The following is a 14,087-nucleotide window of genomic DNA, read 5'->3' on the forward strand; positions in this document are numbered from 1 at the left end:
AACCAGCACCAAATGCATTTATGGGGGAAACATAAAAATTTTTTTTTTTTTTTTAATTTCTCACTTGCAAAGTAAAAATAGTCTGAATCATTGCAAGCCAGAGATGGCCTGGGCCTGGGCTACCTGTCTCAAGGTTGCTGCTGTGAGCGTTTGCAGTGGTCTGTAGGAAGAGTCTCAATGTAAGTCCAAATGACTATCTTCTTTCTTCTGACCTTAGTGAGGCAGTCGTCAGCATCGTCATTATCACTAGGGCCCAGCACGTGGCAGGAGTGTCACATCCTCGTAGCAGTTCTCATCTCACCTGAGTACAGGTGACATTGAGGCTTAGAATGAGCTGTTAGGTGCCGTGTCTGAGCCCACGTAGCCAGTAAATGATGACCACACGTGTAAGATGACATAGGACGGGGACCCACAGCCTCTTCTATGCAGGATCCTCGATGAGCACAGGCCTCTGGGTCAGTAACCCCAGCTTTAAAGCCAAGCTCTACTACTGATCCATTCCCCTCTCTTGTTTACTTGCCTTCGAGCCTCTGCCCTCGTCTGTAGGGAGAACTAGAGCGCCTACCTCTGAGAATTGTTGGGAGGATTAGTGAGTTGCCTCAGTTTTGACTTTGCATAGAGGCAGGCCGGCAGGGAACAGGTGTTGAGTGGTTGCAGGTTTTCCTTTGCCTCCATCTTCAACAGTGTACAGTGTGGGAAAGACACAGAAAGGATGGGACTGCACAGAATGGAATGGAATGTATGGGATAGGACTGGGTAGGACTGGGACAGAAGGGGCCGGACTGAGCCAGGTAGACTTAGAAGTTAGTTTCTGGAATGAGAGACTAAAGAAAGGCTGATGCTAATTTGGGATTCCAGGGAATAAAAATAAAATGTCAATTCTCTTTTCAACTGAAATAGGTTGGTCTGCCATGTCTTATCAGAGTCCTCTGCATACTGTCTGCGTGAGGGCAGGGACCTGTTTTATCATCAGTGTCACTTGTCTCAACAAGCATCCAGCACAACCGGCACACACAGTAGAGGGTTGTTAAATAAATGCTTATCGAATGGATAGATGGATGCATGAAGTGCTTATTGTGTAGGATTCCTTAGAACATTAGGGCAGGTGCTGACCTGTGACACCATTACATCCAGAAGTTTGGTTAGCTTTAGGTCCGGTGTGTTTTCCAGCCCTATAATTGGAAAGGTGTGAGGTTTTGTTCCTCTCCCCCTATCCCTGAGTTACTTAATGGATTCTTCAAGGACATCTAACTTCTCTATGGGGCCCATACCTGCTTTATTGTTAAATATACGCAGTGAACCCAATTACACAGCAGACACGAGTCTGAACATCGGATTAGACATGGTATCTGATAGCTAATGAGATTAAGCACTTTGAACTCCGAAAAGACTGCCGGGCACATCTCAAATTCAGTGTAACGAGTGTTCATTATGCTCTTGTTGCAGGGTGGCCAAACCTTGGGGCTGCTCAAGGTTCCTTCGTTATTCCTGTGTGGTTCTTTCAAGGACACGCAGAAGGTCCATGGTTGTTGCTAGGCTACTTTACTGTATTGATGCCTTGAGTCAAACAATAGCATGTCCTTTGAAGCAGTAGACACATGATAGAGTCTACGAGTGCCTGAGGGCAGCCTCCCAGGTCAGCACTCTTTAGGATTCTAGATTAGGTACTGGAATTAAAGGGGGGAAAGTGTACACTGTCTGTTTCTTGGTTTCAGTGATGAATTCCGCCTCTTCTGTGTGGTCAGACCTGTGAGTCCTTGGGTCCCCGGTGTCCCCTGAGCGCCCCGCATTGTGCTGGCAAAGAAGCAAAAGCCATTTTCTGCATCTCAAAGAGCTTCTAATCTAGTTGAGGAGGGGACGCTTGAATTTCTAGGGTCAAAGAGCTGGAGTGTGGGAAAGCAGAATGCTTCTGTGCTTTTAAAGGGATAAGGTACTCAAATTAGAACCCTTTCATTGATATTTTTTTTTCTTTTGGCTTCCAGCAGTTTATCTCTTAGTCTTTAATTACTCTTCCAAAGTACTTTCATAGCACAGTTGGCAAAGGATAGTTGTAAGTTTAGGAGTATGAACTTGGCTCTCCCAGTTATCTTGGAAGCCTGTTTAATGTACCGTGATGGGGGGAGAAGGGAGCCCCCGGGGGCTGGCCCATCAGTTTGGAGTAGGCCTGAATCAGCACAAGAGTTTTGATTAATCTTGTATGAATAATTCAAAGGCCTTACTTATTTGTATGTTGTATGTAGAAGGGGAATTGGTAATTTGGGGAAAGTAATATTCTTTTTCTGATACGCACTTTTTTTTGCTTAAATTGTGCCACCTCCTGCCCAGTTTCGTGGAAGCTGGGTTAGTCCTGAGCAGTGTGCATGCAAAACTCATGTCATCAGAGCACGGTAACAAGTTATCTGCAAGGGTAAGAGTGAGCACTTTGGCCAGGGGAGACCCTTGGCTGTACCTTTGACATAAAATGGAAAAAAGACTCAGATCACTCCTGTTGCAGTGCTGTTGCTGAAGCACCAGTAAGGTTAGCTTTTGTTCTTGGAGGGAGATATCCTGTGGGTGATGCTGGTTTAACCAGGTGCCAAATCCTCATCCAAATCCATTATTTCTCCGTGTTTCTCAGGAAACCAGAACTTTTTCAAAAGACACAAAACTTAGAGCTTTTAATTTTTCATTCCCTGTCCCCCACTGACAAGCAAGGAAAACGGCCTCACCGGGAAATGGGAAGGTGCTTTGCATCAGTCATGTTTCCAGTAGAAGGTTAGGTGTTTTATGTGGGAACTGGGACTCAGAACACATTAGAAGGTGTGATGGTTTTATGTGTCAGCTTGGCTAGGCTGCAGGACTCAATTATTTAATCAAACACCAATCTAGGTGTCGCTAGGAAGCTTTTTGTAAATGTGGTTAACATCTACCATCAGTTGACTTTAGGTAAAGTACATTGCTCTCCGTAGCATGGGTGGGCCTCATGCAATCAGTTGAAGTCCTTAAGAGCAAAACCTGAGGTTTCTCAGAGAGGAAGAAATTCTGCCTCAAAACTGCAGCATCAATCCCCACGTCAGTTTCCAGCCTGCTAACCTGCCCTGTGGCTTTCAGACTTTCTAGTCCCCACAATCGTGATAAACACAGAAAGTAGGGTATATCCTTTATGTCCATACATATACACGCATCTATGGATATCTCTCTATTCATCGTTAGATACCTCTATCTGCCCTATTGGTTCTCTCTCTTTAGAGAACTCTGACTGATAAAGGGACGCTGGGCTCCTTCCTCCTGCCCTACAGTGGGAGGGTCTCCATCTCTGTCTCTGTCACACCATTCACCACGCAGAGTCGCACGTTACAGAGGGAGTCTGTGCGCTGAAGGTGTGGGATTGTTGGGAGCTCCTTTCAAATGCCAGTACTATCCTGAACACCCAGAGAGGGAAGGAAAATGCTGAAAACAAGAGTTAAGAAGATACCAAGAACAAACATCGTTCTGACTCTTCCGGGAGACCGAAGTAATTAGGAGAATTCAGGTGATAATGTAACCTGTTGATCATTCAGAACTGACGATGGCCCGAAAGTACAAGTGCAGACGATTATGGAGGACTTGGGTGGGGATGGGATTTACGTGCCTAGTGATGTGAACCAAATAGTTGTAAAACTTCCTCTCTTCAACAAGGGCTTGATTCACCTGCCAAATTATGAGAATACCTGTAGAATGTTGTCACCCGTGGGGGCTTAACCTCGATGGTAGAGATGGATGCGGTTGGCAACCCTAGAAGGGTGGATATATGCTTCCAGACACGTAAACTACAAATTCAGTGGCAGAGAGACCTAGAGGTGCTGGGCCGGAAATAGAATGCTTGAGGACGTGGGGGCAGGGTCTTCCTTCCACTCCTCAATGAAATATGCCTAAAGGAGTCCTTTTCTGACTGTGTCCCTATGGGGATCTAGGTGGAGGTTGTGCTGTGGCCTCTGCTCTTTGCTGTGCTTGGTCTGGCGGTTAACCTTTTTTTTTTTTTTTTTTTTAGATTTTATTTATTTATTTGAGAGCAAAAGAGAGAGCAGGAGAGAGGGGAGGGGCAGAGGGAAAGAGGAGCAGCCTCGCCACTGAGCAGGGAGCTAGACATGGGGCTCAATCCCAGGACGCTGAGATTATGATCCCAGAGCCCCAGTTAAGATTGTTTTTCAAAGGTGGTTAACATTCATTAGTATTGACGTCTTTTAAAAACTGGGTCCTGGTTCCCTTCCTGTGGGGAAAGGAGATGTTATATCTGGGGCAAGGCTGGATCATCTATTTTTTAAGCAGTGCTTGACTCTCTGAAGCAAACAGAAACAAAGAAAAATTGCAAAACAGAAACCATGATAACTGTACCCTGAAGATTTGGCTCATTAGTGCTGAGCGGGTCTTGCCTTTAGGGTATATACCTGAGGTTAGTTAAGGTCTTCCCCAAGTGGTCTTGGTTAGGATTTTGCGCAGTGTCTGCTATGAATATAACTTATGGAATAGGCATTTATTTCTGTGTACCGCTTGGGGGCTCTGGCTGAAAAAACTGAGGGTCTTTGGGAATGAAGACTCAAGACAGTTGTCTGTTCCTTTGGGAGTAATCAGGTCACACTGGGATTAACCAAACGTTGTCACAGTGAGGTTGACCTATGAAGATGGTGAGGGAGCCGTGGATCTACGGCTAGAGTAAGGCTTCAGCAGATCACTGTTTTGTTTTCCTATAGTGGGAAGATAACATCCCAAAACTGTAGGTCTGTGTGGTATTGCTATGGTTATATAGGTTCAGCTAGGCAAAACCATAAAACCTGCTTTAAGAGCGCATCTCACGATTTGCTGTCCCATTGATTTTGCTTCCTTGGAAGCTACTTGAAATTCTTTCAGTGGCCGGGTTGAAGAGTAAATGCACATGGGTGTGCTCACACGTCCCTGAGTTGTGTCTGTAACACAGTCCTTGAGCGCTCAGAGGATCCATGCTGATTCACTGTGTTTGGACAATGAGTCCAGATGTAATGCTGTTTAGTGTAATTCCAGCTAGCCAGTATATGGAAACCCAAAGTAAAAGAGCAAAGAATGTGAAAGTTGGAAGATAATTGGATGTGCTCTGAAGGGAGCAGGGCAGACAAACAGAAACCAGTAGACCGCTGCCCACCCATCCTGATGGCAATGAGCTAAACATTTACGCAGGAGGAAAGAGAATTGTGAGTGGCCGAAGTAGATAGGACCTAATGATTAGGCTCCTCTCTTCTGTAAATATTTCTGAAGTTCATGGTAAAGAGCAAAAGGGACTATAGATGTTCAACATCTTTTTACTCTAAGTCTCTTAAGGGAATGAAAGACTGAGATACTCTTTATTTTACTTCGCAAGGTTGGTTTCAAACCCCTAGACAGAATGTTTGTTCTTTTTAAAACAAATAACTCCAGGCACAGAGATTCAGGTATCTCTCTTAGTGACTCTGGTTTATTCATGGTTTAGAAACTCTTGCATCCAACTTGATTTCTTTCCTTTTTAAAGATTTTATTTATTTATTTATTTATGAGAGACACACACAGAGAGAGAGACAGAGACCCAGGCAGAGGGAGAAGCAGGCTCCCTGCAGGGAGCCCGAGGTGGGACTCTATCCCGGGACCCCGGGGTCACGCCCTGGGCGGAAGGCAGATGCTTAACCACTGAGTCATGACGGTGACTTTTAATGAAGAGAGATTTTTAAATTTGAATGAAGTCAAATTTATCTTTACTTCTGTATCCTATTTAGGAAATCGTTACCACAAAGTCTTAAAGATATTCTCCTGTTTTGTTCTAGAGGCTTTATTCTTTTTACGTTTCACATTTATGTGTATGATTCATCTGGAAGAGAACGTCTATATGCTATTGGAGGAGTTGATAAAGGTCACACACACCCCTCTCCCTCAGCACCATATTTTAAAGGCCCATCCTTTCCCACTGTGCTGTATGGGCACCTTGTGTATTAGATGACTTTGTAGGTTAATGTCTGTTTCTAGATGATCCGTTCTATGTCTATTCTTTTTTTTTTTTCCTAAAGATTTATTTATTTTTAGAGCATGTGCACGTGTGCGCCGGGTGTGGGAGGGGCCAAGGGAGAGGGAGAGAACCCAAGCAGATTCCACACCTGCACCGAGCTGGACCGTTCAATGTCCACAAGCATTTTAGCCATAGGTTGTTTTTCACCTTCTGACTTACTGAGTTGATAGTGCACGCTGCGGTGCTTGTGCTCGTCCTGAAGAGCATCCATGCTGCCGCCGGAGGATGTTGGAAGGCGAGATGAGAGTGTCGAGCTGGCACAGACTGGAAGTAGTAATGAAATTGCTGCTGTTTGAATGAATTAGAGCTGAAGCACTTCTAGGGACAGAAGCCTCAAGCTACAGAGAACTTGGGAGAATTTTACTAATTCTTAAGTGGAGTCTTAGGATGAAATCATCTCACTCCTTTTGACAGTTGGGTTATTTAGTTGTCTGTTTTAAGAATTAATTTTTGGAATGACATCTGTAGCCCTGATGAATTTCTTTCCCCGAAATAGAAATCGTGTCCAAAATGTCGTTTCATGACAACAGTTAATTAACCTGAATCACACATCAGATAATGCTGGCAAATATGACAGTACAAGAACTTGTGGGAGTTAAAAATGGAAAAGGGAAGAGCAAATAAAACAGGAAATCACAGTTTTAAATGAAGTTTTTGCCTTCTTCAGTAAATAATAAGTGGGTTTCGGTCGTGGTCAGTTTCCTTTTTAATTGGGCAGGTCTGCTTGTGTGTTCATTGCTGCAGGTAACTAGGTGAATCATGTCTTTTTAGTATTAGCTAGAGCTGCCACCGCCTTTGCTCCCATCGGCTGCTCCCTGAGTGACTGTCCAGATGTCCACTGGGGCATCCCGCCCCCGCCCCCCCATTCGCCCTCGAGATTCACTCCGTCTCTTATACTGGAAATGACAAAATGATGCCCCTCAGGCATGTTTTTGTTTGCCCCACACATTATTTTGGAAAACCGTTTAAAACCAGGAGATAAAAGTACTGACTTTTCCTTGGAAAATGGGATGAATGGAGAGCAGTGGGCCCCCCACTCCCACGTGGTGACAATTTCCTGTGAAGAGGGGGTGCTCAGCAGCGAGCCTTGGTTTACCTGGCTGGCCTGAAACTGTCAAGTGATGCACCGGTCCCGGGAAACGTGTTGACGTGTGTTCCACACACCAGGGACGATTCTAGGGATGTGATTAAGGGAAGCGACTGATTGTGTTACCTCTGTCTGTGGTTTATTGGTAGGAGAAACTGTAAACTCTACAAGACGTTGGCTCAGTTGTCTTGGTATAGCCCCGGTGTTTCATAAACGTTAGGATAGAAGGAAACTCTCCCTTAGGAAGATGAACGTGGCAGGCCCGTGCACGATGCATCGAGGAGGATGCTGAGTGCTTGAGAAAAAGACCATCGTCACACATCAGGGCCAAGAACATAGATTTAGGTGGTGGCAGGGGGAACAGAGAAAGATGTGGCCCTGGAAACCCCTTGGGATGTAGACTGGCAGGGGGAAAGGGGAATGGGGAATGGCGAGTTTGGTGAGTTTGGAGGGGGTGGTAGTAGTAGTGCCAGGGAGTCCCTTCTGCTTCCCAGTCTCGGCCTTCTGATGGGAAAGCACCTGAAGCTTAATTGTATTCACGATTTAGCTAAGCCAGTAGCTACCTTGAGTTTCTCCCTTCTGTTTCTGGACTCCAGGGCCAAGACCATCAAGAATACGGTGTCTGTGAACCTGGAATTGACGGCAGAAGAATGGAAGAAGAAATACGAGAAAGAGAAAGAGAAAAACAAGACTCTGAAGAATGTGATCCAGCATCTAGAGATGGAACTGAACCGATGGAGGAATGGTAAGGAGGAATGAGGCACGCACGTGTGTTTGCCTTTTCCTGGGGCAGCCGGGATCCTGGGTCACTTGGGGAGGAGGGGACGGTGGTGGAGCTCAGTCCCGCCTCGCAGCAGCCCGTGTGCGCGAGTGAGGTTTTCTCTCTGCCTGAACCCCAGTCATTGGCAGACGTGTGTGCTTCGTGTGGGCAAGTGACTGTTTGCAGGGTTGCCTTAATCTCCTTCCGATGACGTGCTCCCCAATCTGTTATTGTAGTTCTCTCTGCTAGCCCCAGCTGAGGTTTAGAGGGCAGGGCTCAAGACTTTGTGGCTCTGATTGCTTTCGGTTAAATGAAAAATGTCATTCTCTCCTATGTGAGTCTTATAATTGATTTAGGGTTAAAAGTCAGCTTTGGCAAATATTTGCAATTGGGGGGGGGGAGGGTGTCCAAGGGATTTTCATGCTCTGCTTCTTCAGAGCCAGAAATAGAGGGCTCCTAAAGAAGCTCTGTACTAAAATGGAGTCTTACAGGCTTATTTCGTGACTGTTTTTTTTTTTTTTTTTTTTTTTTTATTCTCCAAAAAACATTCTCTTTGGTTTGTTACTCAAAGAAAATATCTCCGAGAGCTGACACACACTGGGTGGGTGGGTTGTGGGTGAGGCGTTGAAGAGGGGTTTCCAGATCCAAGTGCAGACAGATTATTTCGGAAATTTTAGCATTGTGATGGAATTAGAAGGTAGAAGTCTTTTTCTTTTCTTTTCTTTTTTTTTAACTGAACTAGGCAGGCTGGTGTGTGTAGGGGCACAGTGGATAGTTGGAGATTCGGATGCTGTGTCCACTGTACCTGAGGCGCTGCTGCAGACCTCAGTCTCTTGGGTGAGCGTCGGAGCCTGGGGCTGCCCGCAGGGTTGGGGGGTAGCCCGGCTGTAGGTAACTGCAGACTTAGCACTTCTGTGTTTGCTGTCGTGCTGTGCTAGGAAAGGTGGGGTGCCGATGACCTACTATTCAATGGAAAAACAATTGTGAAGCAAAGCGGGATTCAGGAGAGGTTTGAGAAGTGACCTAGTAGCCTAAATAACACAATTCTTTTCTTTTTGGGAGATTTTCTAGCTGCACACATGTTTTGAAAGCGGCTACAATAATTGAATAATTCAGCACCTGGGGCCGGTGGCTGATTCCTTGCAATTTGGCAGGAGTTAGGAGAGTAGGGAGGGATGGTTGGCAAGGCAGGGAGCAGCCGTATGAAATTTTGTTCTATTTCTGGGATCCTCTTGGGTCAGTTCTCTGCTGGGCAACTGGAACATTCAGTAAAGCCTTTTGGTAAAGGGAGGGAGCCTGGTCTAAGAACACTGTGCAGCGGGCAACTGGCCTTGTTTTTTTCTCTTCTGTCCTAGCCCATGCCAAGCTCTCACCCTGCAGTGCTCCATCTCTCCACCAGCTCTGTCCTCTGGGGTCTGGCCCCGCCGCCCTGTTTGCCTACTCACCCTCCTGCCCGGGCACAGTCCCTTGGCTTTTGGACTTTTAACTCGGCATCGTTTTAATTGTCCCTCTTCATTCACCTTGCAAAGGTACTCAGAAATATACGGTTTTCCATGTCCTACGGGGTGAGAGCCTACATAAGCCCTTATTTACAGAATTTGGGAAAACTCATGTATGGTTTCTGGCACGTGATAGACTTTCATAGATTACGTAAATGTGCCTTTAATCCATTGCTAGAGAGGAAAGGGTGAGCCGTCAGTCATGGTCTTTGCACTTCGGAGCTTACGGTCCTGCAGAGGGAGAGACTCCAGCCAAAAAGGGAAAGGATAAGGGACTAAAAGTTATTACAATGGGCCCTGACTTTGAGAAGCCAGTGAAGGCTTCCCCCAGTATGCAACCTAGGGAATAGCATCTAAGAGAAACAGTTAGGAGCAGCAAGGTCGAAGTGGGAGTTGAGGGTAGAGGGACCTGCATTGACAACATCCCCCGGGGGCAGCCTGGATGTGGGAGCTGGGGTGGGGGCAGTCGTGGCCTGAGATGGGTGGGAGGGGTTCAGGATTTTGTCTGGGAAGCAGTGAGAAGCCCTTCAGGGATATTAAACTGAAGGTCATATGATAAGGTTTGCAGCTTTGAAGATCTGTTGGTTGTTGGTCGTATTGGAGAACGGACTGGAGAGGGGGGAGGAGGGCCAGGAACAAGGATGGTCTTCCAGGGATGAGGTTACAGTAGTTGGGTGGAGAGACCGGGCAATGGAAAGGGAGAGACCTGGGCGGACCAGAGAGGTATGTAGGAGGTGAGATCAGCAGGCCTTGCTGAGGAGCTGGCCCTGGGGAGAGAGTCCCAACTTTGCTGGCTTGCCGAGATGGATGGAGGGTGGGACCATTTACTGAAACAAGAAACACCAGAGGAGAACCAGACTGAAGACAGATGAGGTGAGGAGGGGGCTTTGCAGTGCCCCTCGAACATCCAGGTGAAGTGCCAAATAAGGAATTAGGTCCAAGGGTGCAGCGCTCGCTCGGAGGCACTGGCTGAGCTGGGGAAATAAATAGAAGTTGAACTTGAGGAAGTGCATGAAGGCATAGGTAGGGGTGAGCTTCCCTATAGAGAGGGCGGGCAGGGAAGAGGAGAGGGAGAGGGTCTTGAGAGCGACCCCTTCCGCCATTACCCCATAATCCCTGAGTGGGAGTGATAGAGGAGGGGATCTGCAGAGCCCTCCTGGCCTCCCAAACTGACATCTGTGTCTTAAAGACAATTTTTTTCCAAAAGTGAAAGTTTGCAAATGTAGAGAAGGAGCGTTGGTGATACAGATTTGGGGCTGGAAGTGCGGCCGGTAGAGGTAGAGCTTCGTGGGGCTGGTCCTGGGAGCAGCTGTGAGCGCAGGACGACCTCAGGATTAAGGATTAACGGTCGTGCGTCCAGCCACACAGCCCCGGATGCTGGTCCTGTGCCTAGGCTGGGCCCGGAGCGCTCAAGCAGCCCTCGAGGTTTGGTCCGGCCGGGGACTCTCCCATGGTGGCTGCTTCCGGACAGGGCAGGGCTGTGCGTGTAGGGCGGCGGCCTGCGCACAGCCCTGCCGAGGTTAGGGCTTGGCACGCTCCACTTAGAGGAGCGTGAGACGCGCCACACGGGAAGGAAGGCCTTGGGAGCGCCTGCGCCAGGCCTCCCTCCTCACAGCGGCGAGCAGGGCTGGTTGGTGTCCCCGGAGGGTGGGATCCTGAGAGCTGACGGAGAGGAGACGCGGTGCCCTCACCTGTCACCTGTCACCGAGGGACAGGGGATTTCTGACTTTCTTCGGAAACTCGATGCGAGCATCGGCTCCAAACTTGGAGGAGCCCGCGGCCTGGTTCGCGTCCCGCCTGGGGGCTGCACAGACCAGCAGCGGCGTCGGGCGGTGCCGTCCCCGCTGCCAAGGGGGTGCCCGTCCTTTCGGGTGTGTCGGTTCGATCAGCCGTGGAAGAGCAAGAGAAGACGCGCGCGTGCCTCCCCCTGCTGCGCTTTCCCCTCTGTGCTGTTCTGTAGACTGAGGCAGGGAAAGAAAGGACTGGAAGGGATAAAATCGCACAATGTCACAGTGGCAGGTTGGGTCCGGGCCGATCCTGTGAAGCGTGGAGGCGGATGGAAGTGGGTCGTCCTGGGACCCGCTGCAGAGAGGGCGTTGGTCGCCGGAGGTCGTGGAGAAGTGGAATGACCCCCCTGTTGCGAGCCTGCAGACCGGCTCCCCCCGGAGCCCCCGCACCGAACCAGCTTTGAGCGCCTGCGGCTTCGGGGCCTAGCGCAGAACGCAAGCCTGCCGGTTTTGTCTTCGGGGCACCGTGGAACTCGGGGCGAACCCGCCACGCTCGGCCGTGCCTCCTCTCTGTGCCTGGCATCGGGCAGGCAGGCTCAGGACACCGTATGCTGGCTGAAGGGGAGGCCATGCCTTGATTTTGTAAGGAAGGAAGAAGGAGGGCCAGGTGCCTTGGGGTGCCGGGGTCGGAACAGGTCGGAACGGGCCCTGTGTGCCTTAAGCAGGACGGGAAGGCACGCGGTATCTGTGAGCGACTCAAGAACCCAAGAACAGCCGAGCAGCCAACCTCACCTGGCAAACCTGGGCCTACTCAGAGGCCAGGCCTCCCAAGGGGCCGCGCCTGCCGTGGATCCCCTCTTGGGTTTCCTCCCCCTTCCTTGCACCCCCTTCCTTGAGCCCCAGAGGCCTGGGAGAGAAGGGAGCCACTGCGCATGGTGCTGGGCCCTCCGCGGGGCCCTCCGACCCGGCCTCCACGCCCTGGAAGATGGAATTCCTCACAAGGAGAATGGGAGCTGAGTGAAAAACACCCACCGGGTCCACAGCACTCTGCTAGTGACATCTTGTGGGCTGAGATCGATCGACAGTCCTTGGAGTCTGGAAGGTGTTGGCAGCTCAGCCTCAGGAGCTCTGTGCAGCCTCTGCGCTTACGGACAGATAGATGCAGGAGGCGGTTGCCACGAGTAGGATTGATTTTTGGGATTTTTCCTTCCCAGCTCTGTTGTTTGTTCATCACATACATGGTCAGGACTTAAACATAGGGTTGGATTCAGAGTGAGTTATGGCTCCCGGTTCACTGCCGCTTCCCCCCAGTTCATCCCAAAGACTCTTGATGGGAGGGTGGGGAGGCGGCGCTGGAATCCCAGGGCCGGGACCCTCGGAAAGGGAATGGGCCCACTTTCCCCATTGCTGCCAGGTCGGTCTTTACACGTGCCCCCTCTTCTTTGATAATTCTTTGAATTTTGCCCTTAATTTTTTAAAGATTTTACTTATTTATGAGAGAGAGAAGCGGGCTTCCTGCGGGGAGCCCGAAGTGGCACTGGATCCCAGGACTTCAGCATCACGCCCTGAGCCGAAGGCAGATGCTCAACCACTGAGCCCCCCAGGTGTCCCTGAATTTTGCCCGTTTAAAAGCAGCCACATCCTCCGGGGGCTTAAGTCAGAAAAGGAGGCCCTGAAGATCCAGGTGTCAGAAGTGCAGGGAAATGGCCCAACAATAGGGCACATCTGCAGTGTCTCGTGAATAATTAAATACATTAAATAACAGAATGGATGTAGATTTACCCCATCTGCTGAAGTCATGCAAAGAAATGATTTCATCACAGGCTGGGAAGGCGTGGAAAAATCGGCAATCTCTCTCTAGAACAGATTTGTTCTCCACCATTTAAAACCTGCCAGGCCAGCAGGCTTGCTTTCCCTAACTGGCTGAATCTGTAGCCGGGAGTCTGATCCGGGGCTTTGTGGGGACTGTGTGGCCTCGCGTAGCTGGCACACAATTTGCTCTCCTAGCATTAGAGATGTCGAGCATGCCGCCCCTCCCCCGGCCTGGATTCAGGCCTGCAGTAGGAGCTCAGAAGTTAGCGTTTCGTTGGAGACCTCCTGGTTTGTTAGGCTCGCTTCTCTTGAGAGCATAGCCAGACGCTGTAGAAAGCCTGACCGCTAGGAGCTAGGAGAATGGTGGGGCTGCCCAAGGGGTCAGGACTGTGAAGAGATTTCGGCGTCCTGGGTGACCAGTTTATTAGAAAATTACTCTAGAAGGGATTAGAAAATGTCTTAAGCTGCTTACAATATTTTTAGGAACTAGGGTGAGAGATGCTATTTGTGTGCAAAATAATCCCATAAAGGAATGACTTTTTTTTTTTTTTAAATAAACCCTCACATTTATATAATGACATCTTGTAGCCAGCTGCTCTTACCCATCTGGCAACTTAAAGATTTCCTTTTAGTTTCTTTGATATAGAAATTACCTGCCATTAGGTCTGCCACTGGGCCTGTTTAATTGGTATTAAAAGAAAGAGCCTCCTTTGCCAGATCTGCTGTGGTTTCTGACGGAAGCTGTGAGTGACCAGCAAATCTCTGCCCCTGGAGTTGCAGAGAGAATGCAATTACCTTTCTATGTTCTCCAGAGGCTTTAGGGACTCAATTTATGAAAAGGATAACTAGCTCGTTGCTATTTCATGTGTGAAATTTTAATGAATTACTGGCAGTCTAATGGTTTTCTTCTTCTTCTTTTTTTTTTGAAAAAACAAGAAAAACCAAAAAGCCTGTTTTAGAATTTTTAACTAATAGCCCTAACGAGTATTTTTGATTAGTCTGCCATTCTTGTTTATTGCAATTGATGGATTTTTACTTTTTGTAGAAACGCTATTTATGCCCTCGGGAGGTTTTCATTTTATAATTAAAATGCTCTGCAAACCTTGTAGGTGTGCTCCAAGTGAATGCTCCTGTGTACACACAAATCTTTTTAGTCCTTAAAGGTAATTACATCTGA

General features: G+C 48.4%; 1 protein-coding gene across 2 annotated transcripts in view; it reads left to right on the forward strand.

The window, feature by feature from the left end:
• LOC129495533 (kinesin heavy chain) overlaps positions 1-14,087 on the forward strand; it is a 151,817-nt gene that overhangs the window by 80,885 nt on the left and 56,845 nt on the right. For both annotated transcript variants that reach the window (XM_055303119.1, XM_055303118.1), the window contains exon 11: positions 7,709-7,857. In XM_055303119.1, the coding sequence (XP_055159094.1) occupies positions 7,709-7,857 (149 nt within the window). The remainder of the gene's footprint in view (positions 1-7,708; positions 7,858-14,087) is intronic.

The sequence above is a fragment of the Nyctereutes procyonoides genome, unplaced genomic scaffold (genome assembly GCF_905146905.1).
Source record: "Nyctereutes procyonoides isolate TBG_1078 unplaced genomic scaffold, NYPRO_anot_genome, whole genome shotgun sequence".
Taxonomy (NCBI): domain Eukaryota; kingdom Metazoa; phylum Chordata; class Mammalia; order Carnivora; family Canidae; genus Nyctereutes; species Nyctereutes procyonoides.